General features: G+C 41.3%; 1 protein-coding gene across 2 annotated transcripts in view; it reads left to right on the top strand.

Annotated features, from left to right (window-relative positions):
* Positions 1-26,860, top strand: part of XYLT1 (xylosyltransferase 1) — a 177,892-nt gene that overhangs the window by 40,368 nt on the left and 110,664 nt on the right. Inside the window, exon 2 of one of the 2 annotated variants that reach the window (XM_014895403.2) lies at positions 2,319-2,357. The exons of the other annotated variant lie outside the window; for it this stretch is intronic. Coding sequence (XP_014750889.2) covers positions 2,319-2,357 — 39 coding nt within the window. The remainder of the gene's footprint in view (positions 1-2,318; positions 2,358-26,860) is intronic. 2 annotated transcript variants of the gene reach the window in all.

Here is a 26,860-nt window from a genome sequence, read left to right as displayed (position 1 = left end):
GTGTGAGCTGGGATAGGAGTTAACCTGGATTTTTCATACTTTTGCCCATAAAGGCCAAGCTTTGTTTTTTTCTCAGATTATTTGTAAGTGCATATGACATTTGAGTGTTGTCTGTTCTAATGATGGGGCAAAACAGTTCCCCCTTGCAGTGCTGCACAATTGAATACAACTGACCACAGCCAAAATGAGGGGGAGAATAAACAGGAAAAACTATAGAGCACAGGCCCACGCTGATGTATGGTGAAATAATGCCATTCAAACCCTGGTTTATATTTACAGCTTTCTTTGGTGCAGGAAGCTTTGGAAATTAGTAATTAACATAAGAAATCCGTTCTATTCAGGAAATATTGGACTGAGTTTGCCTAGCTTTTAAGTAGTCTGAAGCCTTATCTATTATAGGAATCCCCTGATCTTTCCAGGATGTTTTATACATACAGTAGCTACTTCCTCTTACGGAAATACTGTCATTTGGAAGTGAACAGTACATGTTGAAAAAGCTTTTGTCTGCAGTCAAATTGGCACTGACTGAGAAAATCCAGATGATCTCCCAAAGGGGAGCCTGTGCAGCTGACTGTTCTTTGTTACAGTAGTGTTTTGCTTTTTTTAAACACAGTTAGTATTCTATCTGCCCCACACACCTGCTAGTGTTGTGATCCTCCTGCTATGATGTAAATAAGTGGGACAATGGAGGACAATGTTGTGACCAAACTGGCATTGCTTAAGAGTCCAGCTGCAAAATGGATGAGTTTATCCCAGATAAGTTTTTACAAGAGCTGTGAGTGTTGCCATCCTTTGTTTTCGAGTAAGGCAGTCCAAGGACAAGAGTCCTCTCACCTTCACATGATTTTTTTTCCTTCTCCAGCTTAGCTGATGACATGATATTTGGATTTCATTGAGGTTTCTCACTTTCCTTAGTCTTGGTGTCATTTGGCCACTTGTCAGATGATACCTACTGCATGTGTGTCATAATGGTGCTCTGGTGTTAAAGATGACCTTTCATCAGCCCGTTGTAAGTTAGCAGTGTGACAGAGGTAATCATGGGCTTTTTCACCTGTGCACACTGTGCTGCCTGACCCATGACGTGCTGAGTGGAGGAAAGGTGTGTCAAGGCTTTCAAGGCCAATTTCCTCCTTAACCTTTTTTTTCCTGGGTTGATAGCTTGTTTCTTCATTAGTATATTTATGGTGATTGTTAAAACAAAAGCTGCTTTATAGGCATAATTAAAAGCAAGAGGAATATATAGTTTCTTGGAGAAATTTGGAGAAGCCCAAGGTTGGTTTTTTTTTCATTCTGGTCTGTGATTTAGCCAAAGTGAGAATCACAATGGCTCAAAACTCAGAATTAGTCTCAGGAGCCCGATAATCTGATAGACAAGAATTTTCTAAACTGAAAGTGTCTAATTGAGACAGATGTGATGGATTGAAGAAAGCCCCATTGACCTGGTTTCGCTCTGTTAGGCTTTCCAATTAAACAGGATGTGGAAAGGAAGACCTTGCAGAGTAATGCTTGGACCAGCAGGACTGAGGTTTTAAATGTTCCTTATACTTTAAAAGATGTGCTTTTAAAGATTTTGCTTGAGTGCTAATCCCAGAACACTAATGATGAAGTTTCCTATAGGGATGTTATCTCTTGCTAACCTTTTAATTAACAGGCTAAATAGACGATTTTGTGCTTTTGTGTTTAGAAGTTCTTTAATGAGGTTTGAATCCTCTGGCCAAGCTAAGCTAAGAGTTCAGATTTTGACACCAAGGAAGATGCCAGATTGCAAAAAATGTATAGTGTACTTGCATTATAATGTGCAGAACTGGAGAGAAGCCTTCACTAGGAAGAAATTTAATGGAAAACAAAATAACCATAGCCAACTGCAGCTATTGGGAAGAAAAATTTTGCCAAGGATGTGGCCAACCCTTTCACCATCAAGTCTTGATCAACTTTCTAAAAAGGTCTTAATGCCTTGAAGTTACAGGAGCACCAGTGAAATGTTAGTCTGATCTAAAACCAATCAGCTGTAATCTAAGAATTGTGAAAGAGCATCAAATCAAAGATGTGAGGGCTTTTATGTGGCCTTGTGGTATACTCCTGTTACTGCAACTTCTTTTGCTCATCCAAATATTGTAGAGATTCTGTAAGTTCTGTATGATTTCCTAACGTCTGGAACAGTGGTAAATCTTAAAAGAAAATAAGAAAATAATCCTGCCATCCTTGTTGAAGTGGGTGTGTTTGTTCCTGATACCACTAGTTTAGACCCCTAACAGCTCAGAACACTTTCTTTTCCACTATTCCAGAGTAATGGCTGTTTCTGTCTGCTCTCTTTGTAGATTGAACCTCCTAGTCCCTACACCAGCTTGGAGACTCAGGTTAGTACCACCCCCCATCCCACTTCTTTCTGACAAGAGATTCTCTGAAAGAGAGGGCTGGGCTGGTGTTGCCCACCATATTTATGGTGTTGGCCCCTGCTGGTGTCCCTGCAGAGGGTGCAGGTGTAGCAGTAGCTCCTGGCATGCCTGGCTGGGCAAGGAGAGGAGCAGATTCCTGACAGGAACAGGTGCAGGTGGTGAGGAAGGACCTGGTGTAAAGCTGGACAAGAGCAGAATTGACTTGTGTGTGCTGGAAGAGAGGACACAGTCCTCAAGGCAGAGTGAGCATCCTTTTGTGTATTCTGTTTCCCAGCCTTTTCCCAATTCCTGCTGCTGGTGTTACTCTCCAACGCTTGTGCTGCTGATTTTTTCTTCAGCCATTACAATGAACAGTAATGAATCTGTGGAGCTGCCTGGCACCAGAAGGTCAAAGTGACAGAAGAGATTTTACAAAGTCACTGATGCTTTGATTTGTGTTTTCTAACAAGGCAGCATCATTGATTTCCATTCTTGCTGATCTTTGGGAGACAGCAAGGGCTATGGAGCTTGCATACTGAAGATGAGTGTTTATTCAGAACACATTTCCAATGCCCCTGAGTGACTGCATAAATATTTCTACCTTTGTCTTCTGCTGCCTTTCTCTGGGGAAAGCTTTTGACTGTTTTGTTATTTGTTTCAACAAGCCTACTACATCTATTTTATGGAGCTCACTTCAGAGCCAAGTTCTTGTGAGTCAAAACTGGCAAGGAAGGATCACAGAGAGTTTGTTAAACACAGTGGCATTATAAAGTGGTATCAAAACACAGTGTATGTAATAAAGTACTGATCTATGCATGATGTAGAGCTAGAAATATACTAATGATGAAGACTGACTTTATTATTGACTTAAAATAGTCTAAGAAGATGAGTTTGTGTTAGTGAAGGTGCTAGGGGAGAATGCACATGTGAGTATGAGCAGGAGAGCTTTTCATGTGGAGAAGGAAGTGACAAGACCATCAGCTCCAGCTGGTCTAAGTGATGGCTGAGGGGGTGCCTTCAGTCCCAGCAGGCCTCCTCCTTATCCTGCCCTGCCAGCCTGCATCCTCTCTGATCTGCATGGCATTCCCTCTTCTGGCCCATTACCTCCTTGCTAAGACTCTCAGCAAAGCTGCCAGTCTCAAAGTTTCTGTATTTTCAAGGGACCTTAATATTGTTGGGGTCAGGGAAGGCACAGATGCATTATTTAATGAATAATAAAGGTAGAAATTAAGTATATCCTCTTATGTGTTATTTCTTTCCGTTTTACTGAAAGTCACATCTGCTTCTGAATGAATTTTCTGGAGAAAGCTGATTTCTTCTGATGTTGAAATATATAAGGAGAGTCAAAATTTCTTATAGACAATGCACTTATGTCCCAAAGTGTTGTAGGCTGGGGGTTGCTCACATGCAGGAGCTGAGACCACAAGGTATCCTGGAGTGGGGAGGGAACACACTGTCTCTCTGTAACAGGTAGAAGTACATCTGGAAAACCTTCTCAGCTGAAAGTCAGGGTGCAGCTTGGGTTTCTAGGGATGCATTTCTCTTTACCTGAAGTTCCAAAGCATTCAGATTAACAGTGGAAGTTGATGGTTTACTTCCTAAGAAATTAGAATTCTTCACTGCAAGTCTCTGTTTCCTCTGCTGTGAAAAAGCACTTTGAGAAGAATAATATCCCCAGCATTAATGTTTTACAGACTTGAACAGAATGTTGGCTCCTAGTTAGTAAAGAATCTCCAAATCTGCAGAAGTTTCCTGCATGCTTTATTCTCTTCCTTTTTCTTTGGGGGCAGATGGGAGCAGAGCATTGCACTGTGTTCACTTGAGTAGACTGGTGAGCAGTTTCTCTGCTGGGTGGTTTCCTGCACAATCTTGGCGTGAATCACCTCATTTGAGAATTTTTCTCCACTGCCTTCTGGTTTCCTGTCTTGCCTTGGTTTGGTTGGTACTTTGAATGTTGACATTTCAAACCCATGCTGTGTTCTGGAGGCCTTCTCATGAATTTTTTATATAATTTCCCCTCCTTTCCCTGGTCTTTCAATCAGCCATACAAGCTGTTGAAAATTTCACAGGTGTGGCTGCAAGTGACCTTCTGAAGAGAGAGTGGGTACTCTTCCAATGTGCTCAGCTTCAGCAGATCTCTTTGAACTCCCATATAAAAATATATTTTTGTTTGTGTGCAAATGACCAGAGGAAAGTACTGACATGTGAGCTAAGCAAGTGTTCTCCCTGATGTTTTTCCAAGGAAAAGATGCACAATTCCCTCGTGTTCTCTCTTTTAGAGGCTTATTTGAAGCAGTTTGTTCAAATTGGACCTGCCAAATCACACCACTTGTACTAATCCAATAGCAGTGTAGTGAGGATCAGTGTGATTCACTTTTACCTACCTGTGCTGGGACAGTGTGTCACAACTTGATGTAGTCAGAGAAGTTCCTATTCTTCCTGCTTTGATTTTCTTCCCCCAGGTGTGATTATATAGCTCACAAACAACTATTCTTTAGCTTTTCTCATGTTAAATGGTGTGTAAAAGGCCTGAATCATGTAATTTATAAATCTGGTGTGGCAGATAACAACTACCTAATCACTTACGTTCAAGGGAGTGGGATGTGGCAGCTTTATTTGCAGTGTGTTGCAGATGATTCTCATCTAGGGTAAAACCCAGAAACTTGGTCTTAATTGGAAAAAAAAAAATTTTGAAAACAAGCCTCCCATTTCCTATCTCTGATCTCACTGTGGGCTAATGCCAAAATCAGATACCCTGAGCATCCTTGAGGTGTTCATCCTTTATCAAACTATAAAGTCACATCAGGATTCTTTTGGAGGGTTCAGGCTTGTTTGCCTGCACTATCACACAAAGAGAAGCTGAGCAAACTCCAAGATGAAGCAAACAAAAAGAGAATGAAAGCTGTTTTCAGCAGCTTAGATGTTTATACATTACATCTGAAGCAGCTGTGACTGTTTGTGACTCCTTTTCTCATGTTTCAGAAGTTATCTCCATTAATGAGATTGTGGCTGTTTCCATTTTGCACTTCCCATCCTCCATTTCACAAAAATAGCAGGAGCCAAATGGGACAGCTTCAGCAGCAGTCAGCCTAGAGATAAATTTTGGCCCGGTTTTTCATTCCCTTGGAGCAATGGAGTTTGTTATTGTCTGTGGGTTACCCTCCTTCCAAAGCTGTGTTTTTGTGCCTGTTACAAGCTGTGTGATGGGATGCTGTGGAGCCTTCCAAGGCTGGCTGGTACAGGAACTTCGGAATTTTGTACCTGGCAGAGGGAAAGGGGCTCTGTGCCACAGAGGACACTTTTTACCTCTGCCCCCTGAACCTTGCCCTGTGTTGTCCTCAGCCTGAAAGCTGCTCTCAGGGGTGCTGGGCTAAGCCTGCAGCAGGTAAATGTGCACCCTCATGTCTGGGTGGGAAGTGCTTGGTTTTGTGTTTTACGTCTCTTGGAATTGCTTTGAGTTTTATTGTTACCTCACGTGTTAGAAACCTGGGGATTTTTTCAGTTTTAGTAAATATTAGTGAAAAAAACCACCATGAATCCAGGAAGCTTGGAGCTTGTAGAAAAAGTGTCTTGCAGTTTTTGTGACAGGATAATTGTGATTGGTAACACCACAAGGATGGAGTCTTTCATAAAATCCTGTTGTGAAGATAAAGGAAACTTCCAGGGTGATTGCTATTCAGAATTCAAGAATATTTTTCTTCCAAAGCATTAGTTTGGGAGGTGAGGAGGGATCCATGCCAGTTCTTGATGTGCCAAGGAAAGTAAAGAGCTGACCTGTCTAAGGGGACATAGCCACTGGGGAAAATTCTGCAATTTCTTGTGGTGACTGTGCACATGGTAATTGGGGATTTTGCACTCAGCTGTCAAAGTGAAGAGGAAACAGCATGTTTTCCTTCCTGCTGAGGAGCATGAAAATACAAGTAGAATTCATGAGCTTCCCTCTGAAATCTTCATAAAGCAGTCCCCATAGAAGCATCCACTGCAATCAAATTGCTGAGCTGCTGTTGTCTAATAACCAGATACACTGATTTTGGCAAAGATAAGTCCAGGAACACAGTGGCTAGAAATGTCCCCATTGTTAAATCACACAGGAAAGAGTTTAGGTATTATTAGGAGAATGCATCTTCAAATGTGTCTGCTGAGTGGGTCCCTTTTGGATACAGGTGGAAAATACAGAGTGAATCCAGCAGGCTGTTCAATATTTGCATTGAACATACTGAGGTACAATCTTGTGCAGTATTTTGGGAAGTTTTAACTTCTCTTACACACACTGTGTAACTTCTGTTACTGTATGGGATTCAGCCATTGCCACAGAAGGGAAGCACTGAATGGCTTTGAACTTGCACGCTGTGAACAAACTGACAAGTCCAGCATTGAAGGCCAGTGGAGTTCTTTGCAACAGTCTGTTGCATGAAAAAGCTACAACGCTGTGTTGGAAACATTCTTCCAGTGCTGGGAAGCTTGAATTTTATATGAAACCTCTTTTAAATGTCAAGTTTAAGGAAAAAAAAAACAAACTTACATAAATCTTTCTAATTTATGTAAGCAGAAAAAGCACCTGTCATCTCACAGTGACCTGGGTGCTGTGTAATAATGTAATTCCTTTCTCTTGTTCTTTGCAGGGTGTTTGGTATTTTCAGCATATTTTCAGTCTGCTTGGTGCTTATAAAAGCTGTCCCATGGACAGCACTGAGAATGAAACCTCTGGGAGAGCCTCCACCTGGGCACACTTCCCAGAGCTAGCACATGCAGGAACTTCTGTGATGGACAGGAGGGGATTTTCAACTCTTACCTGAACTCTGCAACCACAGCTTGCTAAGCATCCTTGCTCTCATTTAATTAAGCCTGAAGCTTGTATTCTCTGGGTTGTCTTTTAGTTCCCAGAAGTATTTCTAAGCTGTCCAGTGGCTTGTCTGTCCCTTCTATATGCTTATGTGATAAAACATACTTGTCTTTTCTATAAATGGGTAAGTTTTTAATTGTCCTTAAGTCCATTCAAGCGTGATGAAGCTTCAGGAACATGACGTGTTCTTATGCAGTTGTCTTTAATTATGAATATTTTTAGCAGTGCACCTACCAAAGCCTTATGCTTACAAGCTATGATTTTAAAAACTTAGGGAAATTGTGATATTTCCCAGCAGTACTCTTTTAATTTGTACTGCATTCAAAATGCTTAGCAGCAGCAGTTAAGTTTGGTGAAGGAAAGAAAACTGAGTTCTGTGCTTGCCTGTTTTTATTGTATAGGGCAAATTGGCAAAAGGGAAGAGATACAAATTATAAGGTATCTAAATTACATTAATTATAATCAATTGCTCTCAGAACCAAATGTATCATTCTGTTTCTGTACTGTAAAGCTATTCTATGCTGCTACACTCTGCACTTCAAATGACATCACAGAACAGGAAAAATCTAGATTTTTTTTTCAGAGTAATGGTAGTGGAGATAAAGCACAAAATATTAATATTTGATAGCATGAGGTCTGGCTGATTGCTTAAATAGAGCTCTAAGGCACATCTTTTCTCATAACAAATAGACAATTGTGCTAACAGAAATATTTGGAGACTAATTGAATGCTTGGGTATCTGTCTCATTTCTTTAAGTGAAATAAATGTAGAAGTTGTTCTGGTAAATATATCTAGGAATACAGAAGTACTTCATTTCTCACCGTTTGTAAATACATGTTTGTGACATATTTGAGATGTTGCAGTGAGGGCTGTAAAGGATTTTAGCGCTGCTTCCTTTTTCCTCAGTGTCACTTACTGTCAGAATATCGAAAGAGGAGGCACTCATCTGTTATTTTATGTGCTGGGTGTGTCCCCATTTGTCACCTCCTAGGCTAACATTGCAGAGCATGCTGAATTACAAGCACCCAGCGAGGAAAATGCAGTTGACTTGCCAGGGTGAAGGTGGTGCAGCAAGTAGGACAAAAAGCTGTGTGCAAGTGACCTCCTTCACTTTACCCTCTGTGGGGTGTTTTCTGCACAGCATTTCTTGAAAACTATCTGGGATGCATTTTACTTTGGGGTTGGTTTGAAATGATACTGACAATTGGGGTCTGTTTGTGTTTTATTTCATTTTCTGTAATAGCTGCAGCTGAACACAACTGAAAAGGCTTTTGTGATGCTGCTTTTTTCTCCATACACACTCCTGCAATTTTCCTCAGGTTATGCTGGAAGTAAACCTCAGTGGCATAAATAGCTTTTGTATAGCAAACTGATTTAAAATGTTAATTCCATTACTGGGATAGAAAAGCACAGTACAGAAAATAAAAGTGCACCAAGAATTTCTTACAAACAATCAGATAATAATTGGATAAATATAGACGTGCACAGCTGTGTTTTACATGCAGCACTTTCCAGATCTAGTTACAATAATTCTGTAGCCAGGGCAGCTTTGAAGTAGCTGTGCCCACTTGCATGTAACACACTGAGAGTTGGGTCTGTTTCTGTAATTGCCTCTCCCCTGAGTCCTGGAGCTCCTGGCACAAGGAGAACCAACTCCTGGAGCTGTTGTTCCCAATGCACACAGCTGGGATGAGTTGTGCTGAAGATTCTGTTGCTCACCTGCCTGGGCTGTGGCACGGATCACACGGGCATTTTCCACAGTCACCTTCCTCCTCCTCCTCTTCCTCTGACTGCCTGGTTTTACAGCCCTGTTGACGTGGCTGTGCAGTCCCTGGAGTTTGGCTCACTGTCACAGCTCCCCAGTATCCCTTGGCAAAGGATTAACTGGGCTGTAGGTTGGCACTAAAAGTGTATCAGTAGCTGGTAAATCCCACAGATACACGGAGCTCTGTGTTACCTCTGTGTTCTGGCTTCTGATTGGGAAAATGACTGCAACTGAATGGGCTCTGGTGCTGAAGCCAAAGCAGGATTTAAAAGAAAAAGACACAAATGCTTGATTGCCTTGCCTTACAGCAGCGTTTATTACCAGAGTTGATGACCATTCTGAGGCAGCTACTAGCTGGACATTTGTAGGAGTGATAAAATTTGTCTGAAAACATGTTTCCATGGGAAATTAAGGAAGGAAGTGAATAGTCTTGGGTTACTTTAAATATTCCCTGTATTTCCTCTTCAGGAAAAAGAAACCAAAATTTTGACTTGCTGGTGTGGCCCCTTGTAAGTACTGGTGGGAAATGTGTGGTTCAGTATCCTTTCCATGACTGAAAATCTTGTGCTGGCCCATGCCAAACCAGGTGACTTTTGCCATGGAAATGGCATGTCCCACATGCCCCTTCAGCACCTTTCTGTGGCATCCCAGTAGTGATGACAGGGACAGCCCTGGCTGTCAACCATCCTGCCCAGTCATACAGGCAGCCTTGCACTCCTCTGTCAGCTGTATTTCCAGCCACAGCGAGCCATGCATTGGATAAGGCTGTATGAGGAGTGAGCATTAGGAAGCTGTGCCCAGTAATCGACAGAGCATCTGAACTTGAGGCTTGCCTTTCAGAGCTCCAGACAGAGCTGCATTACTGCCTGAGCTCAGTGCATTGTGTGTGTAGAGAGCTGTCAGCCTCAGAACAGGATTAGCAAAATCTGTCATGCAGCAAAAGTACCGAGGTTGTGAGAGTTCTGCCTTTCCGAGCAGCACGACCCTGGGCAGAGGCAGAGAGTGCCTCTGGTGCTGGGCATTCACATCACTCCAAAGCATTGCTTATCCCCTCAAAACAAAACAAAACCGAGCACACCAGCGTTAGGGCTGCTCCTGTCTGTGAAAGGAGTGGAGTTTTCTCTCGTGGGGAGAAGTGGGACCCCTCTCCTTCGGCTGGGGTAGCACAACCCTTCTGTGGCCACATCCCAGGGTGGCCTTGCCACGCTGCCCTGTGCCCTACAGGTAGGCACTGAGACTTTGGAGAGTGCAAGCCGTGCTGTCCCTTGCAGGACAGGTCAGTTCCCTGTCCCTTGTTGCAGGACTGTTTCTCTATTTCGTATGTGCTGCTAAACTGGAGAAAAAAATCAGCAGTTTTAAGATTGAAGTAATGGCTGGGGAGCCTCTGGCGCTGGCTTCTGTTATGCAGCAAGTGCCAGGGGCTGCCATTGGTAATAGGTTAATAATTTGCAAGGCCAAGCTTGAAGAGGAGATTCCAAGAAAGGTTTTGCTACAAGCAGGTTTGATGAGCTCCTTGCTCTACTTAGAGAGTCAGCTGTAAAACAGTTGTAAATCTGAAATCGTTTTCATCTTGCTGCTTATGCATAATGCAATTTATTATGTGTGTTATTCCATGACTCCACAGGAACCAGAAAGAATTGTTATTATTTCTTTGTTTCTGTGTCTTTTGGCATTTAATTGTGCTTTATCCTATGTAGTAAATGTTACCTACATTTCTAATTGCTTTTGACTGTCTTCTAATGTTTGCGTTTACGTACGGCAAACAAAATATTTTTAATAAATGCTGATAATTAAATCATGATATTACAAGAGTAAGCACTTAGGGCCTATAAAATGACACTAAGTTAATTATTTACAAATTATCTAGATGCTAATTTGGTTGTGATCTTCAACAGTGTTTGGTTTCTTAGTAAGCAGGAAACAAGTGATGTTTGATCTCTGCTTACAGAGCACCTTTCTGGCAGCTCAGCTTTGAACTTGTGCTGGCACTGTTGTGACAGTACTTGCTAGCTGGACGTAAGGTCTTACGAAGGTCAAAAAGTTAGTCTTGACTAATAGCTGGTTTGTTGGTTTTTTAAGGGCAAAAAAGCAAAATACGGTTTAAATAACAATGAGGCGCCAAGTCAGCCTCCTGGTAAGCTTTCCTCAAGGTGTGCCGGCTGTTCCTTTGCCTATGAAAACACAGGAATGTTGTGTAAATGGGGGTCATTACCTTTTTATTTGAGGCATCAAACTGACATACTCTTTACATTCTTTTTTTTTTTTTTTTCTCCTGTTGAATAGCTTTGTGTTCTTTATAGCCCAGCCTTTCAAAACTGACACACATAAAACTGTTGGTTTTTTTATCTTGCCTTTAAATTCCGATGTGGAGCCTAAGTTTAAACATGCACAGGTCCCTGCTCCAGCTTTCTTGTGTCACCCTGTGCAGGAGTCCCTGTCTGGCTCTCCTGGTCCTGTGGCAGTTGGGTAGCCTGGCACAGCAAGAGCTGATGGTGTGCCAGCACTGCTCCTGTCAGTGAGTTGGTGTTTGTGTGGGAGATTTAGCACACGTGAAACTTGGCCATTCATGTTACAGCTTTTCCTTGCAGACCATACACCATGGTGCACACAGTGTTTTGGGAGCTGTTCCTTTACTGTCTGGTGAAGGGAGTTAGTAAAGATCTGTTTTGATTTATTGTTATACAAAGTGCCAGTATCGTGACTGATCCATGGGTCTGTCCATAGGCCACTTCTGACAATTACCTGAAATTTCACCCTGAAGTCCATGCTGTTCAAGTGAGAGCATCATTTCAGATTGCATTTGCATCTGAGTGGATTGGGAGGCTTTGGCATAGTGCCTAGTTTACACTAAGCTTGCCAGCAAAGGAAGTTAATCAAGAATTGTTGGTCCAAGGTGAATTCTTGCTCTGTTTTAGCTTAAATGACTTTCCACAGTAGACAGTCCTACATCTTGAGCTAATCCATTCAGCTCCAGGATTAGGTTGTGTATTTTCGAAAGCATGATATCCTTGAAAAAGCTCCTGAAACAGCTGTCTGAGCCTGTGTGCTCCATCCAGCACCAATCCAAATATTGGCATAGTTCAAAAAATGGCATTCATCCGTTTATTGAGTGGGAGAGTGGGCATTGCAGTCAGTCAAGGACCAGTGGTGTCCCAGTTTTCATTTTCATTTCAAACTCTCTCCTGCTCCTCGCTCTCACCATCTCAGCTGGCCATGAAAATGCAGAATTAGAAAGCTGGGGAGGTCATCCTGGGAAATTCAAGCTCTGGAGGGTCAGCATGGCAAGGTGTGCTGCCAGACACATATGCTGTCTGGCAGAGATACTCAGTTCCCAAAAGAAGGTTTATTATTTCTCTAAGTGTTTACTGTTTCTCTAAGTGTCCCTGTTCCTCTTCAAATTTTCTTTCTCTCCCTTGTCACCTCACAATGTAAGCATATGCTTTTCCTCCTAGGTTGCATGTTCTTAATTAGAATTTAACTTTTAGTTTGATGTGTCCCATTTTCTGAGTGTTTTTTAAACTGGGATTCCTGGTGCCTAATGCCTGTGTTCCCTTTGTGGCAGTTAATTTTATTCCAGTAGTATTTGTAAATATGCTGCCTGAAGTAAAACACTTTCTTGATGCCCTTATTTCCATTATTGTCTGCCTTTGTGATATTGAATATATCTGAATAACTTAAGTATTTTGATGTCTGAAGAAATACAGTGGAGGCTAAATTCTGTCAATACTATTTGCTTTTTCTATCCAGATTCAAAATTATAGGACTTAGGCTGAAATCAGACTTGTTTTTCTACTTAGGAAACTGTTGGTTTTGCTAGATATTTTGAAATCTTGAGTAACTGTATGTTTCCACAAGAGAAAGTAATTTGCAGAGCTGAGTAATAGCCCTTACTCAGTAAAACACAAGACTTGCAAGTCAGGCAGTTGCATCAATGTGAATGCTCACTTGCCTTGGATTGAAGGTGCTGTTTAAGTGTTTCCCCAAGTCTGGGCCTTGATGCAAAAATATTTGCTTATAATTTCAGTGAATTGGCTTTTGCTGTCTTAATAGGCTTTTAAATTATTTATTGGCAGTAATGCTGAAAGGCAGTGAATTTCCAGGATGTGTGCATTTTGAGTCAACACATGTGAGCAACTGCATTTAAAATGCCTGCTTCAGCATTCAGTAGGAAAGAAAGATCCATTAGGCTGGTCACCATCACAGGCGTGCAAATGCTGTGCAAAGACACAGTGAAATTCCTAAAAATGCTGAAGGGTGTTTGCCAGACTGCTTGGAGGCATCCAGCTGTCCTTGCCTGTGAATGAGAGTCCCATAGAGCCGAGTAGGAAAAGCTTTTCTTGGCAGTTACAGGGTTCAGAGATTTGAGGTGGTTTTTCACTTCAAAACAAAACCATGTCTTTTGATATTTTCATAAAAGGTGAGCAGAAGGTTCTGCTTAAGCCCAGTGCTGTGGTATGCATGTACATACCAGAGGAGTCCTAGAGGTTCAGGGGTTCTCCCTGCTGCTGAGCAGGAGAGAATTATGGCAGTCACCAGGTACACAAATTCCAGAAGTCTTTTCTTTACCACTCCTTGGAGCATGGTGGAAATGCATGCTGCATGTGTGCTGCAAACTCCTGGTCTTAACCATCCATATAGTCCCCCAGAGAAATTCCTTGTTAAAAAGGAGAGGTTAGAGCAGGAATTTTATTTTCTCAGTCCCCTAGTTGTCATATTTTTCTGATAAACCTCAGCCATGCAGTGGCAATTGTGCCCCAGCTTGAGCAGTACCAGAAATGCCCATTTCACTGGGGGTCTGGGCTCAGGCTGGGCAGTGGAGCCTGGAGAGTGGTACCTCTGGAAATGCAAGTGCCAGGTACTGTGACCAATAGCCAGAGGCAAAGTCTTACATTGCAGGTTTAATTAAAGTATCTCAGGGAATTTGCATCATCTAAACATAACGCTCAGCAGGAACTTTGAGTCAAAGCCAAAGGATAATAAGAATTAAACCACATTTTACCCAAGTACATTACAAGGATTTATATTCTTTGCTGGCATTTAATAATGCGTTACTGTGGTGTCATAACTGGTGTTACATATGACCTTATAAAATGCTGTGATCCCTTCAAGCATTTATTATTAAGTAAAAAACGAATAATTTTTTTTTCCAGCTATCCCACTTTCATGTTTTTTTCAAGTTTAAAATTGGTTTTGGAACATAGCCTAGAAAGAACAATTACACTACACATCATTATTTTTAGGAAAATTTGCATAGCTTGCTTTTACACAGGTATATAAAGACATAATGGTACTAGATGGAGAAGGATAGCTGTGAAGTGCTTTGCTTTCCTTTGCCAAAATTTCATTTTAACCATGAGATATCATCTCAAGGATTGAGAACAAACTTGTAATTTCAGAGAAAAATATGAAAGCTGCTTCTCCAGTATAAACTTCTGTTACTTGTTACCAGAGATTAACAAAAGGAATAGGAAATAACAAATAGCAGAAAATAAAGAGTATTTTGTGTCCATGTAATAAAGCATATGTGCATCTAAGCAAGAAACTGAACAAAAAGGAATCAGCAGAGTCATTTTCAGTCACTCTTCTATCAGGTGGAGGAGAAACCTTCAAGACCACACTGGAAGTCGCCAGCCAGGTCGCCAAGTTTATTTATTTGGATTTTTGGTTCTTCTCTCCTGTTACTGGTGTTCAACAGCCACTTTTCCTTGCAGTGCCCTTTGTCAGGGTGATGTCTTCTTTTACTGCTTGCTGCCATTGATTTCTAGGCAGTCCAGGCTGCTAAAATTATTTTTGAAGTTGATCTTAGGTAAATAAGTTCAATGAAATAGAGGGAAATGCAAAAATTACTCTGAGGTAATGAAGAGAATAAAGGGTGGCAGTTCAGACTGACTCTGGGTGAAGTAGATGTGAAGCCTCAGTGGAATCTGAGGTCTCCAGGGTTTAGGTTCAGAAAATCCTCTGTGAGCTTTGAAAATGTCACCACATTCAGACGCTGAGCTGAGGCAGGCTGTGATTGTTCACGAGTGTCCCCGTGTGTCTCTGCTCAGACAGTGACAGACAATGCCCAGCTGTGCTGGCCAGGTGTCCCTGGCTCAGAGCACAAAGAGCTGCCAGGAGATGCTCCCCACTGCCACTGCTCTGGTGTTTTCCTCACAAAAGCCAGCCCAGTGTCTCTGACACCTCTGTGCCCTGGCTGGTTGTTTCTTGAGCACCTGAGCGTTTCCTCTGAAGTACTGCTGTGCTAACTGGGCTTTTTCCACAAGGACCTTTAGCATAATTTTATTCTTAATTAACTCGGAGCCAGCCTTCCAAACTGTTCCCACGACATGTGGCTAAAGCGGGAGTGCTGTGTAATCTGTGCACCATATGGGGGGAGGTAGGTAGAAAACGTGTATTTCTCCTTTTGGTCTCTAATTCTTTTCTGTAGCAGATTTTTTTTTGGTAGCCCAAACTCTCAAATGCTTACTAAAAACTTGAAAGGGCCTTGTCTTAGAAAACTTTCCCTTAGTTATAAGCCTTCCTCTTCATCTGCTGGCATCAGCACACTGTCCCTTATTGCAGGTGCCAAGTGCAGCCTCCCTGCTTTATATTATTATTTGTTGCTGTTAAAAATATTTACTTAATATATAAAGCAAAAAACAGTTGTGTTTCTGAAGGAATGTGGAGCTCTTGCTCGTTTACAGGCTTGGTGTAGCTGAGCTGTACCACTATCAAATTCATATAAGGTGTGCTCAGTCAGTGGGATCACTGAAAATAAGTTAACACTGATGTTTCTCCACAGAGCTGCATAAATACAACATTTCTTGGCATTAGTTAAAAAATTTTAACAGGATCTTCTTGTTATTTAAGAAAGCATCAAGTACTTGTCCAGAGAGCACAGTAACAACCTTCAGGCAGATTTTTAAACACCCAAACAAGCTTAAGGCAAGTAATTTGGTATTTTTGCATCACCTTGCATGTCTTATTCTTGGGGTTTGTTTGTGTTCTTACTGCTCTTGTGCGACTCAAAAGGCAAATGCTAGCCAAGAATAAACATTATTATTTTTATTATCATCATTATAAAGTTAAGCTGTGTGAGTCTGCACGTTGACCCCAGGTGATGCTGAGATGTGAGCAGGACAAAGGGATGCTCCCACTGCTCTTCTGTAGGTGGTGGCTCACAGACACCACAGCAGAGTACCAGATAATCTTGGACAAAGCTTAATTTTACTTACATTTCTGGAAGTTTGTCTTGAAGTTGTAGCTGTCATAAAACAGCTGCTCTTCAGCAACTCATCCACCCTCCAGAACCTCACTGGAAGAGGTTTTAGCCCTGTCTCATTCATCAGAAACGACCTGAGGTGTCACTGAGTGCAATTCTGCATTTTCCACGGGGGTCTTCCACATTTTTATGCTGGTATTTGTCTGAGCTCAGTGACTTCTATTGTGATATTTTGAACAATGCTGCCTTTGGAAGGGTTGGATGATTCCAGTGTGTCACCAGGCCCTGCAGTAATGAGTGTCCCATGCTCTATGCCAGAGACAGTGAACTGTGAAGCAACTGCAGTGAAGACTGTATCCAGCTTCAGCTAAATAATTTGTTGTGCACTATTTCTCTGTTTATGATTCAGTTTTAAAGACCCTTTTAAGTGAAATTGGATACACTACAAAGTGTTGGTTTCATGTGTTTTATTTGCAGTTTAATCAGCGTGATCCAGCTGCCAGTGCAGGGGAAACCAGAGCTCGATTTTTAATTATCCCTGCTTTGCCTGAGTTAGGAATTCCCAGTAGTGCTGTCTGAGAAAAGATGCCAAAAACCACATTGTTCTTTAATTAGCTGTTGTAATTGTTTCAGTCTTATCTCCATGATTAGCAGCAGCATTAAATACAGCAGTAAGAATAGGCCTGCCCTCTTTGTGCTGCCCTAGTAAACACAATATTCTTACTTCTGGTAAGGGACATAATATAAAATCAATTAGAAGCCAACTAGTGTTGATTGGAAAATGATAAAGAGCAGTTACCATGAAGTGCAGATTGCTTTCTAAAGTTGGTTCACAACCATTCTTCTGGGATGGATTTGCTACCCAGTTTTGGGGAAAACACTAGAAAAACCATCTCTATTGCAGAGAAGCTTTTGGAGATCTTGCAGAGGCTCTGTCCTGTGTGATGTTCTGATACAAGCTTGACAATAATCTTTGCTGCCATTAAGTTCAGTGCCCATCCAGTTTTTACCCCCATGCAAAACAGTTACATTGTTAGATATGGAAAATTGCAGAATATGCCCCAAAGAGACATTTTAAAAATCTGTTTCACAGTGATTCTTACTCTGAGGTTCAAAGCTCCTCTGCAGTGGTGCATCTGGAGAGGGGAATTTTACTTTGCAGAGAACATTTCTGCACAAGCATATGTGTTAGATCTAGTTTCAGAATGGATGATGATACACAGACATGTAAAAATACAGGAAAAATACTTCATGACATAGAAGTACAATTCCCATGCCTGTTTTGATGGTATTGAATTACTTGCTAAAGTACCAGTTATTACTTCTAAGTCTCTAAATACCTTTGTAAATTTGGCTTTTAAGTATCAATGCATGTGGGAAAAGTAGGAATAATGCTCTTGGAAAATGCAGATTTAAGTTAGGTCATGTAGTCTAAAGTGAGCATTTCTGAGTGTAAAATGAGCACTTGTAGAGGAATGTAATTGCTGTAGTAATGGTTGTAGTCACAGACTGTGGAAATGTGAATATTTCGGCTGGTGCTATGTTTTTGTAAAGTAATTGATAGAACCTTTTATAACTTCTGCTGACATTTCAGACCCACTGTGCTCCAGTGTCATCAGCAGAAGTGGCAGCATAGGCTCAGGTTTTGGGTGTCAGAGTGCAGGTGTGGCACAGAGCTGGGAGAGGCTTCCTCTGGGCATACACCAGCAGTGCTCCAGGGCTTGGGGGGCTTGCTCGTGTTTAAGTCCCATGAAGTAAGGTGAAGTTGCCCTCATTAGGAGAGCAGAGAAAGAAGGTTTTGTTGCACTTAAACCCATATTTCCTGAGTCTAAACCCAGTGCGTGGGACAAAAAAAAAAAATAAAACCAGTCCAACTAAACTTGCAGAAAAACAACTGTAAATTATGGGTGAGCTGATGAAAGAGCAGAAGTGAGCTTATGTCTGCATCAGATTACTTGGTGTAGATCAAAATTACTCTAGTTTGAAAGTGTAAAAAATTATAATTTTCTTGTCCATGAAACTGAAAAAAACTGCAATTCTTTTATTCAATGCTTTGAGGTTATCTGAAGTGTTCTCTGTATTTTTTAGAAGGGTCAGATTAATACTTCTGATGGTTTGTTTGAATAGCACTGCAGAAGAGTTCATCCTGGTTTACAGTAGAAATCCAGGTGAAAACCACCAAAAACATCAGGTATTTGTCCAATGGAAAAACAACTCAAGTAAAATCTAAGTATATTTATTAGATTATTCATTTGAAGATACACTGTTTGAACAACAAAAACTACCTGTGCACTGAACTGAGTATTTTTGGAGAAATCACTGTGAAAGTGCTCAGTGTTCTGGTGCTGGATATTGCTGAAATGTGAAACTGCCCACAGCAAAACACTGATTAAACAGGTTTGGCTTTATCCAACTCCCTTAGTCTTTCTGCCTGTAATATACATATGGAAGGAGAGAAGAAAGATGCTGGTTTTTTCTCATCAGATTATCTATAATTTTCCAGTTTATAGACCTGACTAAAAGTTGAAAGAATAACCGTGTGTGATCTCAGTGACCTCAAAGACACATAACCACATTTGTTCTATCAAAAGCAGTACTTGATAGATTCAATTTAGTGATAATTTCACTCTTTGCTTTGCAGTAACAGCATTAAAATTGATCCACTGAAGTAGGTCTGTACCTGGGAATGCCTGAAAGCTAAGTACTAGAGTGGTGACACTATTTTCCCATATTTTTCATGGATTTTGTATTTTCTTTTCAGGGTGGTACAAAACCTCAGGCTATTTAAGAAAATGTGTGATTGTCTTTCATGATACTGGCTGGTTTTCAGTATGAATATGATAAACTGCACCACGTGTGACATTGCTGTTGTGCAGAGGACCATTTCTCCCTCAGACAGCCCATCTGTCCAGTTGAACTTCATTACCAACACAATCTAGCAGCAGAATTCTGCTGTTATTTCATTTCATGTAGAGAATTAAACCTGGTAACAAGCCAGAATACAGCTAGGTCTTGTAGGCAGCACTGGGACACTTCCTTACACTGTAAGAGATACTGAACAATCTAGGTTGGTTGAAGTATTGAAATCAGAAGAATTGAATCAATATAAGATGGAAAAGGCTGGAGAATTAAATCAGGTTTCCCTGCAAGAAGCAGTAACTGCTTTCTATCAGTCACAGGAGGAAGCTGAACTAGCCATTAATTAAGTGACCATTTACATTGATGCTGAGATGTAATCCCATAAAGATTTCTTTAAATCAGCATAAGTAAGCTGGGCTAGTGTTAATGCTTCCACACATAAAAGCAGAGGATTTCAGAATAGAGGAATTTTGAAACTGTAATAAATGTGTGACCTGCTGCACCCCTTGGGTTTCTGCGTGTGATTTCTGGCAGTGTGGAACCAGTGACTGAGACAGCCTTGTGGAATCAGGATGTCTTCCCACCAGCCCTGAAATCACAGTAAATGGAACCAACTTCTTTATTTTACTGCTTCAGACAGTATGCTCATACTGTTCTGAATTCCCATAAGAGAAAATACAGACTTAGCAGACTACATTCCAAATACATGAAGTTCTCTGGACAAAAGCCTTGTGGAGCTGTGTTAATTGTTAAGTTGCCTTCCTCCACTGTCAGTGTCTTATTTCTCTAGAAGTAAAAATGGTTGCAGCATTTCCTTAGCTTTGTATTTCAGGAAATGTCATGAAAAAGCAAAAAAAAATGTTGGGAGTGTGAGCTCAAATACCACTGATAGCACTGGGATGAGCTGAAAATGGGTAGAGAATTTGAAGGTAGCAAAGCCCTGAAATGTCTGATGGGAACGAATAAAGAGCACCAGAGTACTATTGTGCAGTTAAGGGATCATTAACTTTACAAATACTTAACCTATCAGACACAGATACATTCTATGGTAGCATAAATGATCTTATTGTTATAAATGTACATTGATTCTGTACATTCAAATTCTGCAGAGTGCTTCCAGAAACTGAAGCCAAAGTTGCCCAAAAGAAAGTGTAGGGAAGAGGCCAGCTGGCAGCTTTGCTGCTGGCAGGTTTGCTGCTGGCAGCACTGGCCTGTGCTCAAGTGGGTTTGAGGAATTGCCCAGCTTTGGGGAAGCAGGAGGGAAATCCTGCCTCATGTCCCTTCTGACAGTAAGTGCTCTCCAGCATTTATCTGCCCCACTGAGACAACTTGGAAATTACCTTGGAGTGGTGGACTGATACTACCTGTAGATTTTAAATACACACATGTGAGTAATTAATTCTAATCTCTGTCTCACCAGCAGTGCATATAAACAGCAGGATTGTAAAACCTGCTTTAGGGTTGGAAAAATAGGAAAGATCACCTCCAGTGCCATTGCACTTGTATAATCCTGTCTTGTGTTTCTGAACCTGAATTTAAATAAATAACTACCATGCACTGATTGCAAAATGCTGTTGTAGGGGTTCTCCTGCAGCTGTGAGCCATGGCCAAGCCCATGTTTGGGCCAAGGGGAGGATGTGCCATTCTTGCAGCAGCTCCAGCAGCCTTTGCAGCTCCTCCTGGAAATTCTCATTGTCTAATCTTGCATCTAGAAACAAGCCAAGTGCGGTAATTGGCTGCCAAATATTTTACAACTGTTATTATTTAAGATTTTTCGTTAGCAAAAAAGAATACGAAACTTTCTGTTCTTTGCTTCTTGGGTTCCTGTGCCAATTATGGCACTGATGTGCTCATTATAATTTGTCTCCACTAATCCTTAGGGACTCCAGAGAGCTGCTTCCTTTAGACTGTTAAGTTCAGGCTGTACCAACCATGTCAACCAGCAGAACTTCTCTTTAGAGATAAGACTGCATTAGAATTGGAGTAGATTTATTTTGAATCTCATAAATGCATGTCTTGCTGTGGAGCTCCTTTGGAGCTGGTTAAAAAGGTAATATTCTGTTTTTCACTTAAACAGTCATCACTTTTTTTGTTTAGTTGTGGGCTGCCATGAGCTGAGGGTGTGGAAGAGATGATTTCATCAGCCCCAGAGCCAGGTCCTGTCTCAGCCAGGACACACCCCACCCCTTCCAGTACAGAGAGCTCCTGCAGCTACAGAATGCACAAGAGTCTTCCCTAATAAATATCATTTGACCTTACATCTGTGGGATTCGAGCTGTCCAAGTGATCTGTAGTGGTTTTGTTTCACAAGATACCCCAAAAGGTTTGGTGTGTATGACTGAGAAAAGCCACCCCCATTGAGACCAGGCACAAATCTGAAGTGGCCAAGGGCCCCGAGGCTCCCAGGTGGGGCAAGAGCCTGTCAGCCCACCTGGCAGAACCAGGAAATTTTTACTTTCTTCTCTTTCTCCCACTATTGCTGTGTATAAAACACGGAAGAAAAGGAAATCAATTGACTCCATCCAAGCATTTTTCTGGCTTTAACTCAATTCTTTACTGAGCAGTTGGTTTACTGTCTGAAGATCTTCCCCTAGACAGAGAAGGCGTCATTTGGGTGGAGTTTCTTGACTTCTGTTTATGTGTGGTGTTTTTCTGTAGGTTTTTTTTTTTTTCTAAACATAACTACTGAATTGTTATTTGAATTCCTGAATTATTGCAGGAGCAATCAAGGGATGTTGAAGGCTTCTATGGAAACAAGCTACTTTTTAGAGAATTACACTGAGAATTCTCCTGAAAGGGCTCATGGTGAGATTGTTTTCTTGCAGCTCCAGGGGATAGTAACAGAACTGGTGATTCTTGGAGCTGGGCTGAATGTGGGGCTCGTTGCCCTCCCAACAAGGCTCCAGCAGTGGCTGAACCAGGCTGTGCTGCAGGAGCCCTGCTGGGCCCTGAGAGCATCTCTGTGTCCCTGCTGTGCCTGCAGGAGCCCTGCTGGGCACCGAGAGCATCTCTGTGTCCCTGCTGTGCCTGCAGGAGCCCTGCTGGGCACCGAGAGCATCTCTGTGTCCCTGCTGTGCCTGCAGGAGCCCTGCTGGGCACTGACTGCAGCTCTGTGTCCCTGCTGTGCCTGCAGGAGCCCTGCTGGGCACTGAGAGCAGCTCTGTGCCCCTGCTGGGCACTGAGAACATCTCTGTGTCCCTGCACAGGCCCTGTTTGTGCAGCCCTGGCTGCCCAGGGCCGTGGGCAGGTGTCGGTGGCAGCGTGGCTGCACTGCACACAGGGAGCTCTTTCAGCAGCTGCGTGACACTCACGACGTTCCTGCAGGAAAAACAGGATCCCGAGCAGAATCTCCTGGGTACATCTGTGAAAGAATTCCTCTTCTGTACTAAAAATAGATTTAAAATTTAGCAGTGAACGTAATTTTTCTGTTGAGTCAAAAAAGTATACTGTACCGAAGGAAACATTTTTGGTTTGCCACTAACACCAAAAGATGTTTCTTTTAATTCTGAGCATGTTTGCATTGATCTGCTCTGTGTTTGTACTTCAGCCACATTGACATCCCGGATCTTAAAATCTCAAAATCTAGATTGCCCTCTTGTCTCCTTTGCTATCACATCGTGGTGGTTGCAGTTTTGCCTCTCTCTTGGGTCATAGTTTCAGGTCTTTCTCTGCTCAGAATATCAACTACAGTGTATTTTGAAACAAGTGAGAAAGAAAAGGTGAGGCAAAATTGGCAGAATGGTTAACTGGAGGATACAGCAATTAATTCATATTTTATAGCCTGCATGGCCTCAGTATGAAAGTTAAGTTCTTTAACTACAGTTATAAACCTGTCATTACTTGGCATATTATCCATTGGATGTATCACTTCATGATGTCTTTTCTGGCCTTCTAGTAAGGGTGAAAGGCAAATACAGAAAATCTCAGAGCTTTAGAATAAGAAAATGAACTTCATTTTCCTGGTGGTCTTTTTTTCACATAAAGTAATGCTGGAAGAAAATATTTTTTAATTATAATTTTATTGATGTCTTCCTGCTAATCATAGTGGGATTTAAAAAAAAAATTAAGTCTGTTTCTCATTTATCTTATTGTTTGAAAAAGCCATTAAATTAGTTTCAGGGAAATCTTGTAAGAGTCTTTATAGCTTGTGTGTAAGCTGTAGGTTTGCTGAGGATCTAGAAAAGGCAGAGCCTGTGGAAATGTGCTGGTGCTGAGCTCACAGGTTGTGTCAGGTTTCTCCTGGCACCACAGAAAGGTGCCTTTTTGGCTATTGCTCTGTTAAGAGCAATACTGTTAAGAGTCACAATAGCATCTAGTTTCATTTAGTCAAAGATATTAACCAGGAGAAATAGCATGAGCAATCTTCTCTCCTCCAGGTTTTCCCACATCCCTCCTACTTAAGGGATAATTGGCACTTATGTGCTACATATATCTCCTCCATGGATTTGTAGGCAATTTCATAGCCTTGACCACCATGCTTTGTGTATATATTTATGTAAGTAAGGTCGAGAGTGTTTAGGGGGTACATATCTCATAGGCTGTTAAAATTCAGTATGTATTAGGACCTACTTGGGTCTCCTTGATTTGGTTAATTCTTTTTCTGTATTAGGAAACTTCTTCACGTGAAACCATTCCCTGTGTGAAGTTAAAAAGCATTCTTGCAACAGCTGATTTGTTAAAAACCCAGGAGATGCAAAAGAAAATATTGTCATTTGTTAGCTCTAAATGAGCCCTTGTGCTCCTTCAAATGGCAACAGAAGTTCAGAGCCATGTGTAAATACAGTTGTGTGGCCTGTCTCAGTTATCTCCCAATTTGTGTCATTTTTTTCTTGCATAGCAGATTACACATCTTAAATGATTCCCATTTCCATCATTTCCAAAAGAAAATCTGAACAAAGGAAGACAACTGGACAAGATTACGATGGGAGATAGGAATTGAGAAGTTAATATTGCAGTGCTTTTTGTAATAGCTACTAGGAGGTTATCAGGTGAAGATAAGAATGTTAATGAGGCATATAGATAATTCCTGGAAAATACCAAATCTCCGTTTTCTTTTCTCTTACATTTCTACCTTCTGTCACTTCTTTATGTGCATGTGGGGTTGGTTTTCTGTTTCTTCAATTTGTTGCCTTTTCCTTGAATACTAAATTTCCTTGATCCTAAAATTAAGAGTTAGACATGGTTAAGGGTTTTTATTTCAGTATTTAATAAGGATCTTTATGATGCAACATTTTGCCAGGGTGGAGTACATCAAAATGCACACACGTGGTAGATTATGTATACAGTTTTACAGACCTTGCAAATTAGCATATCTAACAAAGACATCTCAATGAGAGGCTTGAATGAATAACATGATATTTTTCTATTTCAAAGTGTTCTTCTTAAGATGGGCTTAATCTTAGTTTACAGGATGTATGCTAGAGGAGACCTTGGTTTCTTAAGATACTGTAGAGTTTTCCAGCCTCCAGCTGCAAGGCCTTTAGGATGTTTGGTCTTTTGGTCTAACAGAATACCAAGAGTATGTTCTCAGACTTAAGGAATTATAAGTATGCATGCCAAGGGCACTGAGAATACCTAAGAGGTATATAAAAGAAAAGGCAAAAAAATCATCATGGCATCAACGTGGCACTGATCTACAGTACAGACCACAACAATTCAGTGATGGTCACACAGTGTTGAAAAGCTGCGTGGTCCCAGCTTGTGTGTCATTGGGTAACCAGTGTGGCTCACTTGACAAGTCATTCTTTGCTGCAGATGAACAATCAGGATAGCAAGGCCTGCTTGCTGCTCAGTAGTTTCTAAATTAATGGTGTCATCTGAGTGCAGCAGTTACATCTCTTATTATAGCAACATACAGTTGCTTTACTGGTGGCTAAAATCAGCTGTGGACCATATGGGTAGCTTCTAAGCTCTTTTGGATTTGCTAAAGTTATTGCTTAATGATCATGTACTCAAATGTCTGACATCAGAATGTCTATTATTTGACCTATAAAATCAGTGAAAACACAAACTGGCAGCTGCCAGAACTCTGTCAGAAAGACTTCATGACTTATCTAAATTTAATATTGGCACACATTCTCATATATAGACTTTGTGAGTTGGTTTCGAAGCCTCCCTGATGTAAAATGAACTGTCAGTCCAAATGAGATTTTGTTTCGATTTTTTAGAAAAGAAATGTTGGTTAAAGGAGTCCTGTTTTGCTGCCTGTGTAGGATATTTGTCCACAGCTTTCTGAAGCAGTTCAGGAAGATACTTTGTTTTAATTTTTCATTGGAAATTACTTATTGCTTGTGCTGATACTGAAATGTCCAATATTTCAGTGGAGCTGTGTGTTGTGGAGTGTTTGGGATGGAAGATGCTGTATAAGCATTAGACACGTTGCATTTTAGTGAAAGCTGGCCACAGATTGCAGCGAGAACACAGAGATAAATCATCCTTGTTTTCTCCCTCTGAATTTGCTGAATAAGTGAATTGAATTTGCTGCCTCCTATTTTGCTGTAGGTGAGCTGTAGTTTTCCCATGGAAAATGCCTCTGTTTCACTTACAGGTCTGGACAACTCTCTCACCTGACTACTATCACTGATTTTTGAGTTCTCACAGTACTGTGGGTCAGCCCTGCTTAGTTATATTTGTGCTTCTTCCTAATTGTTCTGCTTCCACAGTGCTGTGCTCCCACACTGGCACACCTCAGGCCTCAGAGTGACCTGTGTCTGTGTCCAGAGCAGTTCCCTGTGGTTAAGGAAACGCCTTCTGCTGGAACTGAGCTGCTGGAAAACCACTGGCAGCTGGTTGTCTCCCAGAGCTGCTGCTGGGCTGTGCAGGCTGCACAGAACCGGTCCATAACCAGCTCTCATCCAGCTCTGATTTATTGCTTTTATTAGCTGTTTTATGCACATACTAGTTTTAGTGGGATGAGTGTCAACTGCATGATAATTACAGCTATTCTCACTTAGAAATTAAAAAAATGAGACCAAAAAGCCTTAGGCTTCCTCCGGAGCCCAGGCTTTGTCAGCAGCCATGAGTCACCCTGGATTGAGTGAGTGTCAGATGAAGCAAACGTGCTGATTTCTCCTTTGTTCCCTTAACCTTTTCTGAGCAAACAGCAGGAGTTGCTTCTCTGTGCCTTAGCACCTAAAATTTCACTGGGCAGGAAAAGCTTCCAATCACAAACCTTGCAATTCTTAGCACTGGGAAGGTGCCACATCAGCAGCTTTATCTGTTGCCATTGCAAAACATGGAATTTTCTTTACATTTTAACCACTTGTCTGAATATCCAGCTTCCTTTAACTGGATCAGCAGAGAGGATGCCTGTCAAAAAAGGCTTTTTCCTTCCACCCACTCCTTTGCTTACTTTGTTGCAAAACAGATCTTCATTAGAGATGTTACAAATTTATGAGGTTGCGGGGAAGACAAACAGGGTTTTTCCAGGCTTTTGTTTAAAAAGCTATTTGATATATGTGTTGATATTTGAAAAAAAATAAATCAGGAAGTGTGCAATATGCAAATGATACATAAAATGTAAATATATAATAAGTTTGCATAATAATGACATCTGCTGTTTCTGCTTTAGTCTTCAGCATATGTAGCATATATCAGTTTCACAGTTTTATAAATATTTCCATTTTGTGTGCATCTTAATAAGAACCTTAATGGTACTTGAAAAGTAGGAGGAAGATCTCCAGTGTCAATATGAGCCTGTTTGAAGAGTGATAATTCAAGAGAGACTTGGGACTGTTGATGTTAGAGATGGCAAATTAAAGGAAGGCAGAAAGCTGTGAAAACACTCAGTGCTCTTCCATGCCCTGTCTCCTGCATA

The sequence above is a fragment of the Sturnus vulgaris genome, chromosome 16, assembly GCF_052056855.1.
Source record: "Sturnus vulgaris isolate bStuVul1 chromosome 16, bStuVul1.hap1, whole genome shotgun sequence".
NCBI classification, from domain to species: Eukaryota; Metazoa; Chordata; class Aves; order Passeriformes; family Sturnidae; genus Sturnus; species Sturnus vulgaris.
Note: the sequence above shows the minus strand (reverse complement) of the source record. Positions and strands in the feature narration are given on the sequence as shown.